The sequence below is a fragment of the Phodopus roborovskii genome, unplaced genomic scaffold, assembly GCF_943737965.1.
Source record: "Phodopus roborovskii unplaced genomic scaffold, PHOROB, whole genome shotgun sequence".
NCBI lineage: Eukaryota > Metazoa > Chordata > Mammalia > Rodentia > Cricetidae > Phodopus > Phodopus roborovskii.
The window spans coordinates 26,304,961-26,331,921 of record NW_026126541.1 but is presented as its reverse complement, the minus strand read 5'-3'; the positions used below and the strand labels follow the sequence as shown (position 1 = coordinate 26,331,921).

The following is a 26,961-nucleotide window of genomic DNA, read 5'->3' as shown; positions in this document are numbered from 1 at the left end:
ATTTTAAATGAAACTTGTACTTTCAGACATTTCATGTTAGATTGTCCTATCTCCTTTATTAGACTGTCAGCATCATAAGCGCTAAAACATTATGTTCATATTAATGTTTAAATATTGGGGCTTCTTTCCTCCCAAAACATAATACCCAGCACAGAAGACATATAATAGACAACTTGAAAATTTGTGATTTTTCAAATGTCTCTCCAGAATTTATATTTCTGGTTGACTATTTTATCCTTCAAAGGACTCATCTACACAATCATCTCAATGAACACAATACAGGGTATATATATTTAAATAACTCCTCAGTAATTAAAAGCAACCATGAGTGGCTGGGCATCTGATAAAAGAACAGATAAATGCATTAAAAACTTCCCCCTTGAAGACTGCATTTCCAGCCTCAATATTCAAGGCAACACTTTGGAGCTTGAGGTACGTTTATTGGTGAAAACCTTTGAAATCATTTAGAGTAAATCTTGGGAAGGATAGACATGATCTAACAGGATAAGGACACTTTGAGGAATACACGGAGTACTCAAACAATGTAAGTGGCATCCGCATAGTTGGACTCTGGAGGCAATTCCAGAAAAGATGTGAGCTTGAACAATAACCCTGAGCCGGGCAGACCCATCCCAAAGTGACTGATTGAAAGGACTAAGATCATTTGAATGCAGGAAAGACTGGCATGCTAATTTTCTGGGTTTATTTCAGCTGGGCTCATATATGCATAGGACGGATACATGATACTTTGTAACTGCAACTAGGCAAAAATATATAATAATCTTATTCTAACCTAAAGTAAATTAGACCTTTTTCTTCCTCTCTGGAAAATCCAGTTTCAATCTAGAGGATTTCTAGAAAGTTCCCTAGTGTTCTTATTCAGTAAGTCTATAAATAAATAGGTTAAACATTGTTCACATATCCTCAGATACTATCATGATATTTCTGAGATTTCATATTAAGGGGGATTTTCTCTTAAGCAACCACAAAGCCTCATGTAAAAGCATGCTTTAGGACAAAGACCACAAGGTGCATGGTTGCCAGAGGAGTTCTTTCATATATATTTTCTCATTCACTAGTAATCTCCTCTCTCTCTCTCCCTCCCTCCATTCCTCCCTCACTCTTTCTCCATCCATCCATCCTTACCTTCCTGTTGAGCATGCATGTGCATATTCATATAAACACACATATCTGTCCCACTAACAATAAACTATCTGTTCCCCAAGCAGGGACAGTCACAAAAATCAAGCTGGTAGTTCACATTTGTGTGAAATCACTCTATAATGTACACAAAGAAAAGTTTTTTTTTTTCAGTATCTGTCAATATTTCACTAAGTAGTTAAAACTTCAAAAGGAGAAGAAATGCCTTCAAATGCAAGTATGACAGCAGGCTTCAGAAGTTCTTGCTTCCGATTGTGTCCAAAATATCTTATTCTGTAGATTCCAGGCTGTGCAGTATCTGGGATATGCCACTCAATTGTTGCATTGCTCAGACCCAGTGTTCCCTTGTGCCAATAAAACCTGTTAGTAGAAAACAAACAAATAAGAAAATGCATTTCTCTTTAAAATGATGGATTTTCATCCTGCACAACAGCCCAGGTCCCCTTCCTACCACATAACTTCAATATGCCCAAACAACATTTAACCTGCAGGCCTAGCCTGCAGTGCACAACTTATGCCAGGCTCTTGCCTCTCCAGTCCCAAGATCTATGTTGAGTCCCACATCCAATGTCCCATCCCAGTCCAGTCAGCCACATCCCATCTGCCCCCAATCCACAGGCTTTGGCAAGTATGTTTAACAGTTTAAGTTGCCCTTCTACTACTTGATTTCACCACACCTGAAACATAGCCAACTTTCAGGTCCACCCAGCATGCACATTCTGTGCTCTGTCCCAGCCTACTGTGTCCACATCAAACATAAAACCAACTGAAGTCTCATGTTAAAAAAAATAAATACAAGAAATATGAAAGAAACAACGATTTGTCTTCCTCCAAAATCCAGCAGTCCTATAGAAATGTTATCCAGTGATAATTATCTGGATGAACCACAGGACATAACATTTTAAAAATAACCATATACTTCATTCAAGAACTCAAGAACTTTACAGAAGACACAAAGAAACAAACCAATGAATTTAAAGAAAACGAATATCTGAGTGACCCATACAAGCATAAGGCTGAATGAAGTGGTAATGACAATCCAGGATTTGAAAGCTGAATTCAATAAAGAGATAGATACACTGAAGAGTACTTAAGCTGAATTTGAGATGGGGTTTAAAGAAAAAAAAAAAAACAGACACAATAACCCAACTAGAAAACTTAAACCCATACTAGTAGAATGAATCAAGCAGGATATAGATCATTAGGACTTACATTACAGATAAAGAAATTAAACCACATGAGCAAAGAATATGAAAAAAAAAATAAAACAGGAAAGGGCATGAAGTCGCTGAGGAACACCAAGAAAAGAACACATTTTCAAAATATAGGCACAGATGAAAGCAATGAATCCAATATCAATGGATAGAACTGATCTTCAGATCATCAACAGGATGATAGAAGAAAACTTCCCGAAACTAAGGGCAGACACACTCATGTAGATATAATAGCACATAAAACAGCAATAGGCAAGAACAGAAAAGAAACTTGTGATATATCATAGCTAAAATACTAAATATAAAGAACAAAGGGTGACTATTAAAAGATACAAGAAAAAAAAAACCACACAAGTCACATATAAAGGAAAACTCAAACATATAATAACATGTTATTTCTCAGGGGAAACTGAAAAACAGAAGACCTTAGAGCAATGCATTCCAAGTTCCAAAAGACCATTGAAAGGTGTACTGTTTTTCCGCCTGCCGCCGCCCGGTCTTGTCCCGCCGCCACGCCAGCCCCAAATAATACACAGAGACTCTGTATTTGATACAATGCTATTGGCCCGGTTACTTGTTTCTTATCGGCTAGCTCTGCCTTTAATTATTAACCCATTTCTGCTGATCTATGTATTTCTCTTACCGGGGAGCCGGGGGCATACTGCTTTCTCCAGTCTCTCCATCTTGACTCCTCCTTACTACTTCCTATTTCCTCCTTGTCTCCTAGTCCCTCCTATCTTCCTTTCCTATTGGCCAACAGTGCTTTATTTATTAACCAGAATGAGAAACATATACAGAATGACATCTCCCATCAGACCATGACTATCAAGCTAGACTACTGTACCCAGCAAATCTAATTGCCATTGTTAAAAGTAAAAGAAAAAAATTTCCATGATACAAAATAGGCTAAAAGAACTTTTGTTCACTAAAGCAACCCTAAACAGAATACCAGAAGCAATACTTCAAATTTCAGAGAGGAATAACCGTAGCCAAGCAATTGTAGAAAAAAAAATGAAATTATAGTTACTGATACACAAAATACAACTAAAAGCAAACCAACAAAAAGCAAGAAATTACTATAATCAACACACCATTCAAAGGCCTTAACTCTCCAATCACATAACACAGGCTGAATAAACATATTAAGAAACAAATTTACCTGCTGTCTACAAGAAACTCAGCTTTAAAGATAAGCACCACCTTAAGGATGCAAAATAATATTTACAAACAAATTGGACATGGAAACAAGTAACCATTTCTATCCTAGTATCTGGCAAAATAGACTTTGAACTCAAACTAATCAGAAGAAATAAATAAGGATACTTAATTCTAATCTAGGGAATAATTAGACAAGAAGACATTACAATCCTAAATACATATGCACCAAATTCTAGTCCACCCATTTTTTTTAAAAATCATACAATTTGAATTAAAGACATAGATTAACACCAATCCAACAATAATCAATAATTTTAATATACCACTGTATATTAAAATATGAACAGGCCACCTGGACAAAAAAAAATAGCAGAAAATTATCAGAATTAAATGATGTCACACATCAAATAGACCTAATGAAATGTGTACAGAATATTTCACCCAAACACCAAAGAATAAACATTCTACTTAGCATCCCATGGAATTTTCTTCAAAACAGACCAAATGCTGAGACACAAAATAAGTCTTAACAAATTCATAAAAACTGAAATAACTCCATGAATTCTATCTAACCACAATGCAATAAAACTTAAAACAGATAGCCAACAAATCTCTAGCAAGTACACAAATTCATGAAGATTAAACAACTCATTACTTACTGATGAATGTATCAAAGAAGAAATGAAGAAAGAAAAATGTAAATACTTGGAACTAATGGAGAATGAAAACATAACACAATAAAAACTCTAAGATATATTTAAAGTATCTAAATTTAAAACATCAGAGTCAGGCATAGTAGGGTATACCTTCAATCCCACCACATGAATTAATGTGAGCTCGAGGCACATGGATCTATGTGAGTTTTAGGCTGGCCTGGTGTTTACAGTGAGTTCTTGGAACAGCTAGAACTACATAGAGTAACACTGTCTCATAGAAGCAAACCAGAAACAACACAAATGACTTAATGATGAAACTTAAACATTTGGAAAAAACAGGAACAAATTCAAACCCATTTAGATGGCAAGAAATAGTAAAAACCCAGAGCTAAAACTAATTTGAAACAAATTAAATAGAAATAACACCAAAAAGAATAAGAGAAAATCAACAAATCTAAAAGCTGATTCTTTAAGAAGAAACAAGATCAACAGACTCTTAGGCAAACTAACCAAAAAAGGAGAGGGAGGGAGGGAGGGAGCGAGGGAGGGAAGGAGGGAGGGAAGTGGCCCAAATTAGAAGAATTACAAATGAACAGGGAAATATTACAATAGACACCAAAGAAATTCTAAATATTCTAAGGGAATCCTTAAAAAACCTGTAATCCATTAAGTTAAAAAATATAAAAGAAATGTGAACAAGTTTATAGATTCAGTGACCCTAGCAAAATCAACTCAAGAGTTCAACAACTTAAACAAATGCAAAACAAATGAAGTTGGAAAGAAAAATAAAAAGCCTTCCAACTAAAGACAAACAAAAACAAGCAAACAAACAAAAAAAGCCCAAGGTCAGAATTCTCCAAGACTTTCAAAAGTCTACATACAGTTAATCCCTTTCAAACACTTCAGAGAATGAGTACTCCCAGACTTTTTCTAGGAAGTCAGTGTCACGATAATACCAAAATCAGGTAAAGTCACAACAAACAATGAAAACTATAGGCCAATATTCCTGGTAAAGATAGGCCTTAAAAATCCTCAATAAAACAATTACAAACCAAATATAGAACACATATGAAAAAGGTTATATACCACCATCAAGTTGGCTTTATCCCCCAAATGCAGGAATATTTAAGCATACATAGCATAAACCAATAAATGCAGTCAATTACATAAATTAACTTAAAAACAACAACAAAATTACATGATCATCTCAATAAACGCAGAAAACGCATTTGACAAAAGTCAGCATGCCTTCTATGATAAAAGTCCTAGAGAATGCAGTACTAGTGGGAACATATCTCAACATAATAAGGGCTATATATGACAAATCCACAGTCAACATCATTCTAAATGGACAAAAACTTGAAACAACCCATTGAAGTCAGGAACAAGACATGGCTGTTTGCTATTCCCACTCCTTTCCAAAATTGTGCTCTAACCACTCACTGGAGCAATAAGGCAAAAGAGGGAAATAAAAGAGATACAAATAGAAAAAGAAGATGTGACCAGGTTGGGAGAGGGCACACCTTTAATTCTAGCACTCAGAAGGCAATGATAGGCAGATCTCTGTGAGTTCAAGGCCAGCTTGCTCTATAGAACAAGTTCCAGGACAGTTTCCAAAGCTACAGAGAAACCATGATCAAAGAAGGAGTAGGAGGAGCAGAAGGAGGAGAAGAAGGAGGGGGAGGAGGAGAAGAAGGAGTAGAAGGAGGAGGAGAAGAAGAAGGAGGAGGAGAAGCAGATGATGTGATATTATATGTAAGAAATCTGAAAAATCAAAAACAGTCTTGAAACAATCAACAATTTCACCAAAGTAGCAGTATAAAAATCAGCTTACATAAATCAATAGCTTTTCTATGTACCAACAATAAACATTTTGAAAAAGAGATCACAGAATCACAAACACACTCCCAGGCACAATAGCCTCAGAGAAAATAAAATATCTAAGAATAAATCTGACCAAGCAGATGAAGGACCTCTACATTGAACTCTACCAAATCATTTCAACTCCTTCACCTAGTACATTTTTCAACCAATTTACAAGAAAGCTGTTTAGTTTTTCAAGGAATTCCTGTGACTATGGGAAAAACAAAGTTGATAGAAGCTGGAAGTGGCCATAGCTCAGAGATACAGTACTTTGCTAGTACGTACCAGATTCTAGGTTCTAGCCCCCAAAACTAAAATAAAAACCAAAGGATGTCAGCCAACATCTCACTGTACATAATCCTAGGAAAGTCGACACTACACTACTTTCAGTCAATAGAATCAAAATGGAGCCTAATAAATCAATTAAATGTGTCCAGAAGGAGCGTGGGAAATTTGGTGTCATTAATATCATGTCATGTATTAAGAAGTCTTTTAGTTTGTCCTTCCTACATTGTGAAGCAACTGTTTTCAAGCCTTCACAAACAAATAACCAATAGACATTTTTACCTTGTCTCCCAGGAAGCATCATTATACAATATCTGCCAGTCAGCAGTAGAGTCCTCATATTTCTCCACAGTGAGGAAGGTTTCATGGGTCTGAAATACAATTAACACTACTTATCAAGCACAACACGGTTACAGAGAGATCCGGTCTGCACAGACTCCCCTAGCTATACACCAACCCACCAATGCCTACTGAGCACATGGTTTGGGATTGTACTCAAATCCCTAGGCACACCCCTTTATGCAATATCTGCAGGATTTTTTTTTTTTAAAGCACAAAAGTTTAGGAATTTTTAAAAGGCATAATTATGGTATTCATAGCAAATTTGGAAATTAGGGCTGAGAAGAAATTTAAAATGAAATGAGATTTTAAAAAGACATAAATCAAGAGGGCAAGCCTCTTTAGTTACCACATGACTCAGGAGAGGAAATGAGGCCCTTTCTCTCTCTCTCTCTCTCTCTCTCTCTCTCTCTCTCTCTCTCTCTCTCTCTCTCTCTCTCTGCCTCCAGGTAACTGAATTATTAGTTACCATGTTTTCCTCAGTCAAAATATTGAAAAAATGCACAAATTGTCAGAACAAATTTTCAGAACAAAATGTATGACTTCCTTTTCCTTACTTCCCTATCATAATCTCTTGCAGGTGCATATTATTTAAAAAATTAATCTCTCTGCTACTCAGTTTACTTATATACAAAGTATGGACAATAAAACAAGCTACTGAATAGTAGAGGGGATTGAATTAAATGCATATAGAAGTATATATAAAGCTCAGCAATTAGAAATAAATATAATATGATGTTTGCAGGTAATAAAAAACACTAGAAATTGTTTTTGCACCATTTTATAGAATTCTGAGTGCTGTTAGCACTCTCTTCTCACAGCAATGGTGATCTGAGTCCTCTGAGGATGTCAGGAATAATACGGCATTTTGATATCTTCAGAACATAATGTTATGAGCATGCAACTGTTCGGGTGGAGCTTGACCACAGGTGCATACTGACTGTTCAAACATTAGAACATTTCTCCCAGAACTTACTGTAATAGTATCATATTGCCCCAATTCTGGCAGGGAATAATGGCATTTGAATAGACAGATATGACATAACTCCTTTGGGAGGAAGGTTGTTTTGGATTATGAGTGATTTTGGATGTTAGGAAGAATGACTCAATATAATGGCTATAGTCCCCGTAAGGATAGAAAAGTAAAAATGACTTTTATAGGCTAATTTTCCTCCAAAATTTTCTTCAAATTATGTTGAGAGTTTGTGGTTGTCGCCTTCTTTTATTTTGTTTAGTATTGTTCATTTGTGTTATTGGGCATGTGTTATGAGGGGAGTTATGTATGCTATAGCACACATGTTAAAGTCGGAAGATAGCTTGTGGGAGTCAATTCTCTCCTTCCTTGCTGTGGGTTCCTGGGACTGAACTCAGGTTCCTCGGGATTGGTAACAAGCCTCTTCACAAACTGAGTCACTTTACCAACCAATTTCCTTAGCTTTTGAGACAAAGCCTTGCTGTATAAGACAGACAGGCCTCCAACCCTTTGTTCTCTAGCCTCTACTTCCCACATTCTGGGGTTACAATTGTAAGCCACTGTATCTAGTTTGCTTAGATGTTTATAGTCAGCACCTGTACAGTTATTGTCTTGTGGATACAAGATTATTCTAAGGAAATGACAGAAGATTACAGCCATTTAATTTCTAAACATGTTATATGCATGTGTGGGGTTTATCATATATATATCATAAAAGCAAAGCATTGGAGATGTGCTGTGACAGATTATCAACAGTAGTTAACTCTAAGAAACAGATTTGTGGGAAGAAAGGTACTTCTGTGTTTTATTTTCTAGGCTGTTTATTTTTACACCAGGCATATATTTCTCATGCCATTTTTCCAAGTTAAACATTCTATTGTGTCAACAGAAAGCCAAGCTTTAATAAACCATTAATAAAATACAACCACATAAACTAACACAAAGCACATGGCACAGAACTGTTGGGGCATGTATCAGTATGTGATCACTCCAAAGCAAAAAAGATGGGTCCAGAGCAACAACGCTGGAGGGGTCAGAAAGGTCCCTGAAAGGAGAAGAAGTCACTCCATTTATTTATTTAATTTTTTCTTGGCCCATTCAATATGCTGACAAGCTTAGTAAGTTCTAAATTTGAATGTGTGAGAGTGCCTCTGAATCCGTATCTTCTGGAGAAATCGTGTGGCCCTGCAGGAGTTAGTTGCTCTACACATGACACTATGAAGGGTCCATTAGTCTTCCCATGTGCTGTGTTCCACATCCAATTCCACATTAACTGTACCCACTGAACATTTTTCCACCTCCCAAAATAAAGTTTGAAAGATGGATACATTTTTGGATATGTGAGATTCTCCTGTAAAGTGAAGGGAAACTTTAAAGTGGATTTAAATTTGAAAGGCAACAACACTCACCTGATTTTCTGCTGAATTCTTTGGGTTTGCACCTACAAATATAACTTCAACCACTTCTCCCTGCAAATACAAAAGGCACTTAATTAAATCTAATACAATCCTCATTGCTGTATTCAGATTTGAAATATTACTATATATTCTGGGATCCTATGTATATTCCACATACACTCCTATATACATTCTGCTCTATTTTAATTAAGTGATTCCCTTCTGTGTTTATTAGAAATTGGGGCCAAAGAATTTTATTTTGGCAGATTCAGATATGAATAAAGACACAGAGCTATAAAATATAACACATTAAGAAGGACTTCAAATTATATTACAGAGCCCTATCATGAGACTAACAGTCACATAGACCTCAGAGAAATCAGAAGTCACACAATTAGAGCCACTCAGTCATTGACAAAGGTGGTGGGAGATGCCATTATGTATATATGTTTCTCATACTGGTTAATGAATAAAGCACTGTTGGCCAATAGGAAAGGAAGATAGGAGGGACTAGGGGACAAGGAGGAAAGAGGAAGTAGTAAGGAGGAGAAGATGGAGAGTCTGGAGAGAGCAGTATGGCAGCCGGCTCCCAGTAAGAAGATCACATGAAAATACATAGATTAACACAAATGGGTTAATACTTAAGACAGAGCTAGATGATAAGAAACTAGTACCTGGCCAACAGCATTATATCAAATACAGAGTCTCGGTGTATTAATTGGGGCAGGCACGGCGGCGGGCCAAGACCAGCGGCGGGAGGAAAAACCTTATTCCTTACACAAAGGTGTCAAAACTTTGATTGGAGAAAAGACAGCTTCAACAATGATCTCCAATAGCACAGGAAATAATCCCAGAACCAACAAATGGCATCTCGTGAAATTTGTTTGCTTCTTCTATACAGCAAAGGAAACTATCAACAGAGTAAAGAAGCATCTCAAGGTTGCCTCAAGTTGTTGCTATCTATATTAGTTTCTTTTCCTGATCCTACAAAAAAATACTCTGACAGAAGCAACCTATGGGAGAAAGGGATTGTTCTGGCTCACAGTTCAAAGGTCAAAGCAGCACTGAGTTCACTTTCTACATTTTCTTAAAGATTTATTTTATTATTCACTCTGTGTGTGTGTGTCTCCCTCCCTCCTTCTCTCTCTCTCTCTCTCTCTCTCTCTCTCTCTCTCTCTCTCTCTCTCTCTCTCTCTCTCTCTCTCCCCGTGGGTGTGTGTGTGTGTGTGTATGCGGTGCTTGCTGAGGCCAGATGCCTCAGATCCCTCTAGAACTGAAGTTACAGGTAGTTATGAGCCACCCTACATGGATGCTAGGAACCAAAGACATGTCCCCTGGAAGAGAAACACACACTCCTAAGCCATTGCTTCAGCCTCTAGATTTCTCTATTTTGCACAGATGTGAATCTCTGTTCCAAAAAAAAAAATGGTCTTGCCTACACCTAAGATTGACAATGTATCAAACTGCTTTCTAAAGTATAAAAAAGTGGTTGAATTCTCAGCCACAAAGAGGACATTTATTTTATTTCATGTAAGGTTCTGGGAATACTTCAGAAGAAGGTATAGAAAGAATATAGTAGCCAGGAGGTAGGGAAGAGGACTGTGAAATGCTGTTTTCTGGACTCGACATAGCCATTGCAATCCTGAACTCACAGCAATTGCACTGGCCCCACACAAGACTAGACCTGTCAAAAGTCAGTCAAGAAATGGGAGGTTTCTCATATGACCCTAACCATCCCTTCTAAACCAGTGGCTATGAATTCTAGGTGATTTGGAGTCATTATCTTTAGATGTGTACCCATTAGTATACCCAACAAGTTCCATTGTCTAATTCCATACCCATGGTCATGCAGATGGTACAGATTAAACCCAGTGGGACATAAAACAAAACAAAAAGACAAGAACATTTGGAAAGGACCCATAGGGAAGAGGGAGTATCAAAATGAGTGGGAATGGACCAAGAGACAGTGGGGAGTGAGTAATCAGAATGTGTTCTATACAAGCATGAAATGGCCCAATAACAAATTATATTAATTAAACAAAACTTGCAGAACTGTAAACTTCAAAGGCAAATTTTACTTGGGATTATACTACAGTAGCTTCTCCTAACATAAATTTTTAAGTCCTAACAATAGATAAATAGATAGATGATAGATAAATATAGATAGATGATAGATAGATAGATAGATAGATAGATAGATAGATAGATAGATAGATAGATAGGTTAAAATCAGAGGAAGAGAAAGAATATCTGGATCTTCCAAGATAATTTTCTGCAGGCATATGCACAGGCCCATATCCCAGGTGACTGTAAATTCAAGTTTTATAATTAACTCTAGTTATCACAAGATCTAAATATGTATTCATACCTAGACTCTATAGAAGAATTTTATAAATTAAGTTCCCAAACAAATAATTTAATCAATAAATGAACTAATGAATGGAATAATTCTGTACTGAAAAGATGACAAATGTCCTAGTGTTATTTTCTTCAAGTATTCACCATCATCAGATATCAGGGGAATACAGTTTAAGACTACATTGAGAGTTTATCTTGTGCCTGTTAGACTGGCTACCACAAACTTTTGGGATATGTCATTCTGTAAATATGTTTCTCTTATTGGTTAATGAATAAAATACTGTTGGCAAATAGGAAGGCAAAATAGGCAGGACTAAGAGACAAAGAGGATCCGGGGAGATGTAGGAGAGGAGAGTCAAGATGTAAAAACTTGAGAGAAGAAGAGGTCCAGACCCTCTATCCAGTAAGATAAGCCCATGAGAAAATACTTAGATTGATAAAAATGGATTACTATTTAAGACAGAGCTAGTCAATAAGAAACACTAGTAACAGGCCAATAGCTTTATATCTAATACAGCATCTCTGTATGTTGTGTGAGGTTGATACAGCTGTGGGACCAGGCTGGTTGGGAAATTGTTCCTAAAAACCAATTAAACCAGCAGCATCCACTGTTGGTGAAGATGGGAGACAGGGAAACCCTTCTCACCTGGTGGTGGAAATGTACACTTAGCAGCACCCAGCCCATAAGTCAGTACTGAGCCCGCTCAGAAATTAAAGCTAGAACTATGAAGTGATCGTGACTTATTACCCCAGACATATACAAGAAGGAATCCGAGTCAGCATACATCCCTGTCTGCTTCTCTGTTGCTGAGATATAACACTGACCAAGAACCAGCTGGAGAAGAGAGAGTGGGTTGAACCTCTACTTCCACTTCCCAGCCCATCACTGAGGCAACTCAGAGCAGAAACCCAAAGCAGCAACCTGAAGTCAGGAACTGAAGCAGAGACCATGGGGGAGTCAGGCTTGCTCCCCATGGCTCGCTCAGCCTGTTTCCTTATACAATCCAGGACCGCTTGCCCAGGAGTGGCCCCACCCTCAGTGGGTTTCCTCCACATCAACCGTTAATCAAGGTAATGTCCCACAGATACAGCCACAGACCAATCTGAGGAGGGAAATGTCTCAGTTGAAGTTCCCTCTTCCTAGGTAGCTCCAGTTTGTGTCAGTGTGACAAAATCTAAACACCGAAGCACACTAGGAAAATATTTGCACATCTATGTTTATTACAGGATGATGGATACAAGTTAAGATAGGAAACCATCCAACATGTTCATTAATATACGAATAGGTAAAGAAAATGTAGGGTAATAGAACTTCATGTCATTATGAAGGATAATTAAATTAGCAGGGAATGTAATGGAACTGGTGATCACTGAGTTAAAAAAACAAACCAAAAAAAAAAAAAAAAAAAAAAAAACAAGAGGCAAGACTCAGAAAGACAAATACTGCATGAAATGCTTTGCCTCACATGTAAATACACATATGATATTGTGACATGACTGTAGCAAAAAAAAAAAAGAGTATGGGGTTTAAAATAATATGTCAGGTTTCTTTGTGACACTGTTATATTATCTCTGTTCACCGCCACAGTTCCCTGTGTCCCATCTCCTCCCATTGCTGACCACTTCCCCCCACAGAGTCCCCTTTGATGACCCTTATATTTTATTGTCCTCCCTTGTCCCTGCTTCCACCCTCCCTTCAGACATCTCTCTCTCTCTTTCTGTCTCTCTCTCAATTTCTTTGACTGCTAACGAAAAATTAAAAAAGCAAATTTGCACAGCACAGAAACAGACAAAAGTCTTCATCACCAGGCTCCATATCTGTCTAAACTCCATCTAATCACATCCACAGAAGCTTGTCTTCTTCACTCCAGCCCTAGCTTGGGTGTTTCATCTCATGAATATTTAGTTGCATCAACTTGGTTGGGACTGAGACTGTGGCTGGCCATCAGAATATGATTCCCAGCAGAGACACATTAGCCTAATGAGGAAGTCTCCAAGCTCTAACAGGAAATCAGCCAGACAAGCCAAGGGTCATGATTTATCCCAGCTCTTGTCAGAAAAAGCAAGATTGAGGCAACATAGGGGAAGGAAGTGGAAAAGAAAATAAGAGCAGAATATAAATATAAATATATATAAATATATATATATATATATATATATATATATATACACACACACACACACACACACACACACACAAAGAGACCTGTGTCTTTGTATGCTAACCAAAAACAACATAAAAATTCAAAGAAGATGAATATGCATAAAATATATAATGCATAATATGTATGACCCTCAAATATAAAGGGATTATGTTGGGGGGCAGAGGTGAAGAGAGGGTAATGGGGTTGCCTGTTTTCTCTAGATTTAAACATATATATATATATATATATATATATATATATATATATATGATGAAAATAGACAGGGACCTTTTGTGAGAATAGGAAAGCAGCAGGAGGAGGCACATGAGAAGTCAAGCAGAGGAGCAACTACAAGCCAAATACTGTGATATGCACTTGGGCTGGCTAGTTTTTCTCCACTTGATGCAAGCTAGGGCCATCTTGGGAAAATTAAACTTAACCCATGTCTTCTGGGCAAGTCTGTAGGGCATTTTCTTCATTAATGATCTATGGTAGGCCCTAGCCCACTGTCCATTGTGCTAGCCATGGCCAGGTGGTCCTGAGGTGTATAAGAAAAACTGAGCAAGTCTGGAGGAGCAAACAAGTAAGCAGCACTCCAGCTTGTCCTCTGCATCAATTCCTGCCTCACTCTCAGGCCCTACCTTTCATGCATGCTGGATGTCAAGCTGTAAGATGAAATAAACCCTTTGCTCTTGAAGGTGATTTTGGTTATGGCGTTTTATCACAGCAATAGAAACTCTAACAAAGACAACATGTATGAAAATGCTCTGATGAGACTCATTATTTCTTATGCAAACTAAAACCTTTAATTAAAAAAAATGACCAGGAAGAAAAGCCCAAGTCCACTTGCTTTTGCAGCTTGATCTGAGTAAATAATAGTCAAAGGATACTATATTAAAGGTTGGGGATTCCAGGGATTAGAACTGTTCAAGGATGATGGGAGTATGATGGTACTAATATTATCAATGGGTTTATCCACTTTTATCTACTATGAACTTATACCAAATGAATTGTTAAGGGGTGGGACCTGGTTGAGAAAATAGGTCACTTGGAGCACGTCTTTGAAAGACATTATCTTGTCTCTGGCTAATCCCTGTATTTCTGTATACTTCCCAGACATTGAGGTGGGAAGATTTTCCTTGTTACACCTTTCCTTCATGATGTTCTCCCTCACCATGCATTAGCCTAGGTCAGTGGAGCCAAGTGAAAACAATTTGAAACCTCTGAAACCTTGAACCAAATTAATCCTCTCCATAGCCATGATACTTGACTTTCATCATCAACTTTGTAAGATTAGAATCACCAAGGTAACATACATCTGGAATCTTTATGAAGACATTCCAGAGAGGGTTAACAATGGAAGGCTCACCCTAATATGAGTGGCACTATCCCATAGGCTGGAAGACTAAACTGAATAAAAAGGGAAAAAGCAAATAGAACACCAGCATTTGCCTCTCTGTTGTGACTATGGAGGCAGTAACGACCAGCTGCCTCACACATCTACTGCCATGGCTTCCCACCATGATGGATCGCATCCTTCATTTGTGAGCTAAAAACATACTCTTCCATCCTTAGGCTGTTCTTGTCAAATATCTTGTCACAGCAGTGAGAAAATTAACTGACACAAGTGCCTTCGGTTGCTTTCTCAGCTGTTTTATTACAGCAATGAGAAGCTAACATTACATTCTAGAACATTTGATAATTAATGAAGCATTACTATGAAACTTAGTCATGCTTCATTAGAAAAAAGAGAAATCTGGAAATGAATAAATAAAGTTATTTCATTTGCTGGCTATATAATAAGTGTAGAACTCCCTAAGGAATTCATAACAGAGTTAATACATTTTTCAGCAAGGATGCAGAACACAAAATCAGTATAAAATGTAGTGGTGTGGATCCTGGCCCAACTCCTATGCACAATTATGTGACCATCTATTTAATAAAAAGAATAATTTGCATTTTAGAAATTTAATTCTATGTAGTTAACTGCCAGGGGTTGGGGAGGGGGAACAGTGTTTCCCATTCCCCTCTCTTTTGCAGAACCTCTGCAGAGAAGGAAATAGATGTCAACATCATCATTGTCACCACAGTACTGGCATCATCATTATTGCTGAAGCTAGCCTGTAGTACTATCTCAACATCACAATTGATGAAGCTGAAGCAATAATAAGGTACCACTACAAGCAAGTTATGATGTCAAACATCTTTCCTCTTGACTCCCAAAACAAACTCCTAAAGCATTTGGAGACTTTCCTGTGAATCTTACCACTCTGTATTCAGGTTTGGCTGGCTGCAGAACATCCCCAAAATGTCTGCCTATTGGTGTTCTATCTGCAATATTAGGAATAAGTGTAGCTATCAGGTTTTTGAAGAATGGAGGCTCAGGACCACTGCTCATGTTGGCTACTGTGTCCTGAAATAGAGAGCATTTGTTAAAGAAACACACAATGCAGATTAAATTATATTACTCACCCCCATTCCTATCCCAAGAAATGCCCTCATTAAAGGAGGTTCACATAGATCTACACACAAGCACTCAAAAAAACTAACATTTAGCAAAATATGAGACACACTTGCTAAAATGGGAACCCAAATATTCACAATTTACATTTTTTGTTAGAAGAAAGTTTTTGTTGAAGGCAGTTGCTTTGTTTGCCTGGCTGGTATAATCCAGAAGTCAGAAAGAAAACACAGAAGCACACTATTATGGTTAGATTCTGGGCAATCATCTTATCACTGTGTAGCTTAGGGTAGGGACCTAACAGACACTATAATTTCTTGACATGATACTGCAGTTATGTTTAAAGTTTTCAGTATTGAGTTTCATGAATATGGTTTTCATGTATGTTCTGGTATGTATGTGCATGTATATCAGAGGTCAACACCAAATGCTATTCCTATTCAGGCACCACCTACCTTGGTTATTGTGTCTCATTGATTTAGCTAAATAGCTTGTAAGCAAGCCTGTGGAATCCTCCTATCTCTTTCTACCCAGCACTGAGATTATAAGCACAAAGTGCAGTGCCCAACTTTTCCATTCAGGTGCTGAAGATCAAACTTGGATCATCATGTTTGCAAGCATGAGCTATTTCTCTGTTTCTAAGATGTTACTTTGGTTGGTGGGTTGCTTGGTTGTTTGGTTGCTTGCTTGCTTGCTTGGGATTTTTTTTCAAGTGGGTCTTAACAATGGAACTTGGGCTTACCTAGAACTTACCATATAGCCCAGGTTGTCCTGAAGTCATGATTCTACTACCCTAGTAGCCCAAGTGCCAGGGTTTCAGGCAAATACTAACATGCTTGGTTCTAACTGTGGGTAATCTTTTACCCAAAGTCACCACCAAGGCTCTTTCATGGTCTCAAATCTGCACTAAATAATATAATACATATATCTTTATTTAAAATTCAAGATTAGTCTGTATTGTGACTTATACAATGTTTCCCACAAGATTCACCAACTTTAATGTAATAATGTAATGTAGTAAAACAATAATATCCTTTTGTCATTTTAATGTTCTTTAACCTTTACATTGGATTGTTAGGTTTTTATAGCAGCAAATGGTGTGGGGAGGGGGAAGTATTATCACTCTTACCCTGAAAGCAAGAAGATGGATTGAATATACTCACTTGGTTTTCAAGATCACATAGCCAGTCTTAAAATAAGTGACCATAATATAGACCAAGAAGCAAGTATCCACTAAATGAACTAAGGACAACATCTAAAACTCAGAGGGGAACTATGATTTTTTAAAAAGTTGAGTAAACAGGGAATGGTCAAGGCCCCCAATTATTAAAATTTAAAATACAATAGGCAGCTTAAGGCAGAGGTGTATGAAATTGCTGTAGCTGGTAACAGCATGCATGTCTCATTTGTTTCAATCCAGTACATCCACACTCTCTCTTTAAAGGGTTTATTGAACTTACTATGCCACAATTTCACAGCTTTTACTATTACAAGGCTATTATGAAGCAAATGGTATACTAACTGTCATAAAGCTTGTAAAGGCAGTGGGTTATTTTTGCTTATGCCATTTAGGCTGCTATTTCTTTTTCTCTGAAAGATGTTACATTATATACAGATCTGTCTATTATTATAAGCTCTTTGTTTCACTTGTCAAGTAATTGTCTGTACCATAACTGCAGCTACATAAAGTAGGGTACCCCAAAGGGGCTTTCCCATGCTAAGGAACGTTAAGTCAGTTGTATACATTTCAGAAACACACACGTGTGCATGCCAAGACAATACCAGAGATCAACAAACTTAAGCCTCCATGCAGCACAACAGTTTATACTATTTTAAACCATCAAGAAATTGTTACTACCATCAAGTGGAAATTCTACTAGTTATAAGGGTAATTCCTCTGATTGGAAGATGCATCTCAATTTAAGAGATGTTATAATGAAGAAAATACACATTTCAAATATTCTGTAACACAGCTCTGAATGGGAGAAGAGAATTTGAAAAGTGAATGTCAGCTACAGTTACAGTGCACATTGCCACTTACCACTTTCAAGAAATGCTAACCACGTAAATATGTGGAGAAAATAATATCTCCTTATTTCAAATAATAGTTTCGTGTGTGTGTGTGTGTGTGTGTGTGTGTGTATGAAAGACTGCCACCACTGAATGCTAATGATTGAACTTGAGTTTTGCTATCAGCAAACTTTGGATCATTTTCTTAGTGATATCAAGTGCTCTGATTTTCTTTCCTAAGGAAAACTGCATATAATATAAAATTAGTCAAATAGCATGCGCGCGCGCACACACACACACACACACACACACACACACATTGATTACCGTAGCAATTGCCTTAGCAAGGTCTCTGAAGAGCTGGATGTATGCAGACAGAGTGTGTGGTCCATAAATTGTAGATGCTGCCTCATACCGCTGAGCCTGCAGGAAAATCAAGATGAAATACAGTTTTATATGCATCAATCCATTTATAGAAATATAGCATTTTTGGCAAAGCGATGTCTGGACCACTCACATATTTCAACACCAGCAAGTACTCAGTGGTTCTTGTGAAAACAGAATGTGAACATTTTCCACTAACCAGCCAGAGTGCATGGCTGATTTTGATCTTGTAAAGGCAGTGGGTTATTTTTGCTTATGCCATTTAGGCTGCTATTTCTTTTTCTCTGAAAGATGTTACATGCTCCCTCATCTCTTGCTTGATTCTCTTGTGAGTTGTCAATGATGTTTCTAAAGATATCACAAGATGAATAAAAGAACTCTCTTCAAAACTTTCTTTACAAAGTCCACAATCCACTCTACTGTACAAAGAACTCTTCCCTCCACTAGTCTGCCTCCCACTCTAGCGCTCACCTAACCATCACCATCACCACAGACTCAGACCATTATAGTCAATGAATGTGCTATGTCTACTCTATGGATTTCTGTACACATGCCTGCTTTATATAGAAGACATCCCTAATTTTTTATTTGCTTTATTAACCCTAATATATTGTCTTCTGGTCTTGACCTTTTGTTTTAACTATTTAGTTAGTTAGTTCATTGGTTACTCTGTGTGTGTGTGTGTGTGTGTGTGTGTGTGTGTGTGTGTGTGTGTGCGCGCGCGCGCATACATGTAAGAGCCTGTAAGAGCCTGAGGAAGTCAGTGGAAGAGGGCATTAGATCCCCTAGAACTGGAGTTACAGAGACTTGTGGGCACCTGTGTTGATGCTAGGAATCAAACCTGGGTATTCCACTCCTAATTTATTCATCTCTTTAGCTCCCAGTCTTCATCTTCATCTGCTTTCTCCTCTATCTCTGATGGAGCAGCAAGGGAGAAGAAGAATCTTTTCATTATTGTGCCTCCAGAAAAATTACTATCAAAATGTCTATCATGCACAGCAATGAATGAGTCAAGAGTAAATTTTGCAGAAACATGGCCCTAGATAAGGAAACAGGCCAGCAGGGTTTCCCAACTTTGTTTGTGCCATGGACTTCTTTGGAAGTCTATTGAGACCTGTGGAACACCTGTTGGAATAATGGTTCTAAGTGTATAAAACAGAATAGTTGAGATTGATCAAAACAAATTACATAGGAATGGCTTTCTCAACTTACAGTAACAATAATATGTACTTCTTTTTTACATTATCAGATAAATATGATGTGGGTAGACTAGTAACTCCTGCAATTTTCACATAAGAAAAAGAAGAAAAGGTATTTATTTCCAGGTCTACAAGAACTGTGTGACAAAGTCGGAGGGATGCTGCATAGTTGTAGGGTTGGTCAGTCTACCAGCTCTCTCCCATACCAGCAGGGAGAGCTCTCAAATGTCTCAGCTAGTTCACCCTATGCAGAAAGAAGCAAGGGGCAGGTCTAGTTCTCCTGCTTTTATAACCTCAGAGCTGCCTCACCCACACCTACACCACCAAAGGCCAGATCTCCCAAGCTCACGGTCTCAGGACAAGCTCACTTGCACCCCAGTGAGCAGAATAAGCTCTACTGTGCTACCCAGGGGAGGTGCAGGGCCTGCTTTCCTGAATGCTGCAGTTGGTAAAGGGGGGGGGCTGTCAGCTCCCTTGTCTGCCATGTGGTGGTGAGGGTGATAAAAAGATGCCCTTCAGCTCAGCCCTGTTGCCTGTGGCAGTTAGAAGATTTGCCCCACCCCAGAGATCATAAGAGTGGGAGAGCTGTCCTTGCTCCTCACCAGCCGAAGCCCTCAGGAAAATGGCCTTGCCCCCTCAACTGGACAACACGGCCCTTTAGCTTTGTCTCAGGCAGCTAGGCTGATGGGAAGTTGACTAATACAAATAAGATTTCTAGAAGTTAGGATCCTCAGCAAAGCCAACAGAGGGCAGCAGGGCAGATTCCAATTCTTGTATCACTTAATATTTGCCTTGGGTTGCTCTCTGTTCCTGTATGAACTGCCATGACATGCCAGAAGATCTATTCATAATCATGAATTGTGGAACTCTTGGCTATTGTTATATTTAACTAATTACTGTGTTCTTTTAAGTATCTGGCCTGCTTTCAGAACTATATATAAAAAGGAAACAATTGTAGTCACCAGCTCCCTAACTCCAAGAGTTTGGGGTATTGTTTGTTTGCTTTGAGTCCTGTCATAGAGTAATATGCTACTTGAGGATGTACTGTGAAGATTATGTACAGCTACACTTGCATAAGACTTAGATGGTGCATTCATTAAATAGCAGATGCAAGTCCTACAGAAGCTAAAAGAATCAAATGCATTATGAGTAGTTATTTGCATGTCACAACCCAGGTTTATTACTATTGTCCCTGACAAAACAAGTTTCAGGAGAAGGTAGAAGTCAATGAGATTGTTATGCTAACATATACGTGGAAGTAATAAACACCAAACCAAATATAATTTTTGGCTTATTCTCTTTGAATTCTCAGCTAAAACCAAGCCATCTCTCAGAGACATGGCTGAAGAAGTCCAGAAAGAATGTGTAATAAAAAAGCCATGAGAACTTTTTACTTTACCTGATATTCTTCATATGTGGTGATGTAATGTGTATAAACATTGCATAGACCTGAGATAACAACAGTCATATCCTTCATCCCATAAGATTCAAATTCCTAGGAGGGAAAAGTGGAAGACTTATACCTCCGAAGGCTTCTGCTGTCTGAGCTCCATGTAAGGTACACACGTCTTAAGAAAAATCTTCCCAATGACCAAAACCACCAAAAAAGGCAGAGATGTCAAAGAGTACTTTGGAAATTAGACTTAATCCCCATTACAGTTGGGCAAATCAATGGCTCTATGAAAATCTTTATAATCATATCAGCAGGTATAGACTCTTATTACTAAAGAGTAATTACCTCAAAACTATATTAAATTTATATTATATAATTCCAACAGATGTTATTAGACCCAAATAACAAGACAGTTGTATCATTTTGCAGCTATTCTCAAAACATCCTGAATCTGAAGAAAATATAGAGGAAAAACAAAATTCCCCTAATGTGATGGTTTCATTTAGACCTTTCATGTGGTTCTAAGCAGCTTCTAGATAAAATTTACTATTTATGTTTTACAAGCATTCTCAATATTTTAATGTGGTTATAATTTCCTTACTGACATTTCATATTTATCTTTATCCACTGCTTTCAAGAAGTATAAACTTTAGTCATTTTAGAAAAGAATAATTCAATAGAGCATTTCTTCCTCTTCAAATACAAATGTCCAAGCATTGTATTTCATATCCAAACTTACTTTTTTAACTGCCTCTCGAAATCTTCGTCCCGACATGGTTCTGAGGCAAGAAAACAGAATTATATAAACATCCTCCCATTTGGAATGTGTGGAAACTATTCAGAAAGGCTTTTAGTAAATACCAAAAAAAAAAACTTAGCCTAGCTCACCCACAGCATTAACAAATGTAGGAAGGCTACCAAAAGATCCGTAGAGAACTATCTTCCCCTAAGAATTAGTACCAGGGCCAGAGAGATGCCTCAGTAGATAAAGGTGCTTGCCACCAAGTTTGATGACCCATGTTCTGTCTCCAGAACCCATATGGTGAAGGGAGAGAATTGACTTACGGAGCCTATCCTCTGACCTCCACAAGTATGTCATGGATACATCCCCTCCCACAAACACACAACAATAGATAAACAAATTATTTGTAAAAGAATTAATCCCAACAGGAACATTTTTTTTTACTATGAAACTTTTTATAAAGAACTTACGTAAATTCCCCAGGAATAGCAGCAATTGCCAGTGACCCAAGAGTAACAATCTGAACATCAACAATATCTGGGTGCCAAGGATGAGGTTTTGTCAGCTGAGACCCAAAGCAAGGAAATTATGTTAGGTATAAATTACCCTTTCTATCATCAACACATAAATTCCTTAATTAAACAATTACAAATGTTTGAAACATTATTCCTTCAGCACATCATAGCATTAATTTATAACTATGATGTAACATTATACACATCATATGCATGTTTATATCCTGGCTGTAGCATGAGAATCTCAAATGCAAGCTCCTTTGTTAAGTTCAAGGTGATACATCATTTGCAGGAGCTTTGGTGGACTCATCATTATCTCCTCAATGGATATAGAATACCATTTGTAATAATTTAATGCAATCATTTCTATTTTTGCCCTAGCAGGGCTTTAAGTTTAGCACTCCCAAGTATGGCATTATCTCCCAAGGTTCCTTCAAGAGAATCTGTGCTTTTCCACACCCTGATCAGTGGAAAGTACCTCTCCACCCCTTCCTTCCCTCTGCCTCCTACCCTAAGAATTTTAATAGGAAACTGGGAAAGTCTACTTTTTAAATACTTAAACTTCAGCAACCATGCTTCCATGAATAGTGGGATTACTTTTTAACGCTGAAAATGTAAAGAAAAATTATGTTCTAAAGTAGTGTTAAAAGAAAAGTTCTTTAGCTGGGTGGTGGTGGTGCATGCTTTTAATCGTAGCACTTGGGAGGCAGAGGTTAGGTGTATCTCGAGCTTGAGGCCAGCTTGGTCTACAAGGTAAATTCCAGGACATCCAGGGCTGCATAGAGAACCCTGTCTCCATTTTTTTTTTTTTACTTTAATTACAAATGTTACCAAATAAGCAGAAGGAATTGAGTTGGATGTGCAGCACTCAAATAAAAAGACAGGCATGGTGCTGTGACATGTGCTTATAATCTTACCACTGGGAGGCAGACACAGGAGGATCCATGGGGCATGCTGACCAAACCAACCTAGCCTAATTTGTGAGCCCCAGGTCCCAGTAAGACATATGTATCAAAATAAAAGGTGTGTAGTTCAGGTGAATAACATCTGAGGTTACTACCATCTACACAAACACACACACACATACACACACACACACACACACACACGTGCGTGCGTATGCACACACCATACATATACAAATAAAATTTTAATATTAAACATTTATGTGTGGTGTGACTGACTGAGAAGGCTGCAGGTAAAATGTTAGAAACACAAGTCTGGCTTTAATCCTCAGAACCCATGTAAATGTGCAAAAAGAAAACCAATTGCATAAAAATGTCCTCTGCCCTCTGCAAACATTCCCACACACAAATAGTACACACATGCAGTAATAATAAACATGTAATAATAATAAATAATAAAGTATATAAGAACATCTACACCAGAAAAAGAATATCTAAACAAGAGCTTACATGTCAGTAGACACTGACCATTTATTATCTGATGGTTATTATACCAACCATTTATTATAGCTCAGAAACTACAAAGTATAATATTCTGACTCCATTATGACAAGCAAATGCCTTACCTCTCCAGTGTGAAGTAGGATTGGCTTAGGCTTATGACATTCTATGATTTCTTCAGATGGTCTGCCCAAAAGCTGGTCCCGAATAGTGTCCCAAAATAGATCCCCTTCTGTTGTTCCTATTAGAATTGTTTTGATTAATAAGATCCTTAGTACTGGCCCTCTAAGGAGGTCCTGATTTAGATAGTATTGCACATAATCATTTTAGACATGTTAGATATTTTGTTAAGGTTCAAATGCTTCAACAATTTGGACAATAAAAGGGGAAGTATTTTCTGCATGTCACAAAATAATAGCCCTTAATTATACTGTCATTCTTATAAGAGAATAACAGAATACATTTTGTGTGATAGTCTCAATGTTTTGTTTACATCAACCTTACTCATTTATGTCATAAAGACAGTTTTATAAAACCCACAGATTTGTGAACTGCATCATCTTTTTCTCATTTTAAGAATTAACAATGATAACTTCAAGATGTAATACCAGCTGTATGGCAGGTGAGCTAAAATAGTAAAAGTTTTAGAATTACAGTGTAAGTCTTCAAGATGGTGAAAGTTTCGTAGATGTGATGGCAAGCTACTACTCACAAAAAGGAAACTGATCTGGACATTAGTGTCTCAAAGAATATGATCAAGAAATTGCAAAAACAACCAATCAAACGAGGAAAATTTCTTCAAATAATTTACCCAAGCGGATGCAAATCAAAACCCCAGGAGACAGCATTCCACATACACGCTGGCTAGAATCAGCATGCCAGATAACATGTATTGGCCATGATGTGGAGAATCTGAGCGGACGCATTGCTGACACAGGCATAAAACAATGCAGCCATTTTGGAACTTGTGTGATAGGGTTTCAGATGTTAAAACACAGGTAGCATCTGACAAAGCAAGCTCTCTTCTAGATATACACCCGAGAAGAAAGCTACAAACACAGACCCACGCAAATGCTAGTGCATATGTACTAAAGGCGTCATCATTCGTAATGCACAGAATAGTGGAACAACCTTAAGGTCCATCAACTAAGCAACTGGCAAATAACATCTGGTAGATTGGTGCCTTAATTAATTCAGCCATAAAAGGGATTGGACTGCTTCTACATCTATATCTCCGTGTACCTTAAAAGCACAATGCTACATAAAGGATGCAACAAAAGTCCAGATACTGTGTGTTCCCATTCATATGAAATAGCAAGGTAGCAAAATGTAGAGATGGGAAGCACATTGGTTGCTTACACGGTGGCAGGGGAGATGTGACAACTAGCATATTCAGATTTTCTGTTGGAGTGATGGAAATTCCGAAGTTGACTTTGGGAAAGTGGTATGTCTGCCAACATATTAAAAACCCATCAGCTAACTATATGGCTAACTTATATGGCTTGTCAATTATTTCTCAATAGATAATTGTTATTGCTGAGTTATTTTATATATAGAATTCCCTTATCAGATATACTATTTGAAAACATTTTCTCTCATTCTCAAGGTTGTTCTTTTTTTTTCTTTTTTTTACTTTCTTCATTATACTCTTTGCATACTTCCATCACAAAAAATAAACCGTGACTGCTTAAAGCAAAGGATAATCTGAGGTTAGGGAGACGATGGCTCAGTGAGTAAAAGCTTGCTCCCAAAGTATGACGATCTAAACGCAGATCCCAAGAACGCACATAAAAAGTCAGCTGCATTGGTCCACACCTGCAGTCTCAGCAATGATGAACTGGGAGGTAGACACATGTGTCTCTAGAAGCTGGAGAGCTAGCCAGCCTGGCCACATAGCAATTTCCAAGCCACGATAAACTCAGTCTCTAACAAGAAGTGAAAGGCATTGAGGTGCAGCACCTCTAATCTCTACACGGGCGCTGTGTAGGCACTCTGTGCAGACACGCACACTAATGTGGGCTCTCTCACACACACACACACACACACACACACACACTAATATGCAAGCACACACACACACAAAATACATTACCAAGGTTCATCAATATTCTGATATGCCAAGATAATTTGTTTCTGCCTATATTTGAATTAAAAAGCTAAGGGACAAAAGGCACCTATCCCTGGGGAATCTGAGATATCACATCCAAACTTAGCCAGCCTGAAGCCTCCTGAGTTAAAACGGGAATCATAAACACACTGACCACAGTTAAGCTTCATTAGGAAACAGAAGCCTGAAGCCTCCGAACCTGGAAGCACGCATTCCATCCTCCTCCATCTCACCCTGTGTAATATTGAGGCCCGAAACTCCATCAATTGTGCCTGCTGCAAAACTGTAGCCCAGGGCAGGTTTACATGTCTTCACCTGGAGAAAGGATCATAAAACAAAAACAAAGAAACAGAAGTTCAGCCGTGACAGTGAGCCATGCTCTGCCCATGCAGCAAGGTCAGTGCCCTCTGTCATACTCACTGCATATGTGTCATTGAGCAGGACGCTCACATCTGTCATGTTCACCCACTGGTGAGCTGCCAGCACTGGTCCAGTCACCTCCTGGGAGGCAGAGTCATGCAGCTCCTAGAAAGCACACATAGTCTCACTGTTCCGAGGAAAACAACCAGAGAGAAATGGACTGTAGCATAGGTACCTAGCATCTTCTGCACCAAGACACCTTTCTTTTACTCACTGCTTGAAAGCATCCTCACCCTTAGGCCCCACCCCACAGTTCTCTCATCAATCCCAGTACCCCCCAGAACCTGAAACCTCCAGGAATGTCAACCTGTGACTATTCATCCCAAATAAGAACTTAGTATGAAACAGACCATGACATAAAAGCTTTAACCTCGCACTTGCTGGGACATCAGGCTGTCAGCAGGCAGACTTGGCACAAAGTGCCCCTCTTAGGACCCCTGAGCTATCCATGGACAAGAGCCAAGTAGTGACTGAAAGATGCTGTGTCCCTCACACATCAGCTGCTCTTTGCCATTCTTGGTGGGGGGGTTGTTGTTTTTGTTTTATTTTTGCTATTTTTTTTATAAAATCAAGTGACTTTTTTCCAAGCATATAGGAAATGTTAGTTTAATACTTTTAGAGACATAGGTGTTTATTCATCTGTGTCATACAACACAGGAAATTCCTACTTCAGCACAAGTGCATTGTCCTGACACCTAGGCCACTTCCTAGGATCAGTCTTGTGTGATCTTTTAAGATAAGCAACTGGAGTCCTGGGGATAACCAGGGCAGTTGTG

At 38.1% G+C, this 26,961-nt stretch overlaps 1 protein-coding gene across 1 annotated transcript in view; it reads right to left on the bottom strand.

Moving 5' to 3' along the window:
* Positions 1-1,133: 1,133 nt before the first annotated feature.
* Positions 1,134-26,961, bottom strand: part of Asah2 (N-acylsphingosine amidohydrolase 2) — a 62,386-nt gene continuing 36,558 nt past the window's right edge. The window contains exons 11-21 of the mRNA XM_051199821.1: positions 26,186-26,290; positions 25,999-26,080; positions 23,784-23,899; positions 22,208-22,302; positions 21,735-21,774; positions 21,002-21,097; positions 18,347-18,442; positions 15,815-15,961; positions 9,059-9,118; positions 6,620-6,708; positions 1,134-1,521 (exon numbers count right to left, since the gene is read on the bottom strand). Of these exons, the coding sequence (XP_051055778.1) occupies positions 1,332-1,521; positions 6,620-6,708; positions 9,059-9,118; positions 15,815-15,961; positions 18,347-18,442; positions 21,002-21,097; positions 21,735-21,774; positions 22,208-22,302; positions 23,784-23,899; positions 25,999-26,080; positions 26,186-26,290 (1,116 nt within the window). The 3' untranslated portion in view covers positions 1,134-1,331. The remainder of the gene's footprint in view (positions 1,522-6,619; positions 6,709-9,058; positions 9,119-15,814; positions 15,962-18,346; positions 18,443-21,001; positions 21,098-21,734; positions 21,775-22,207; positions 22,303-23,783; positions 23,900-25,998; positions 26,081-26,185; positions 26,291-26,961) is intronic.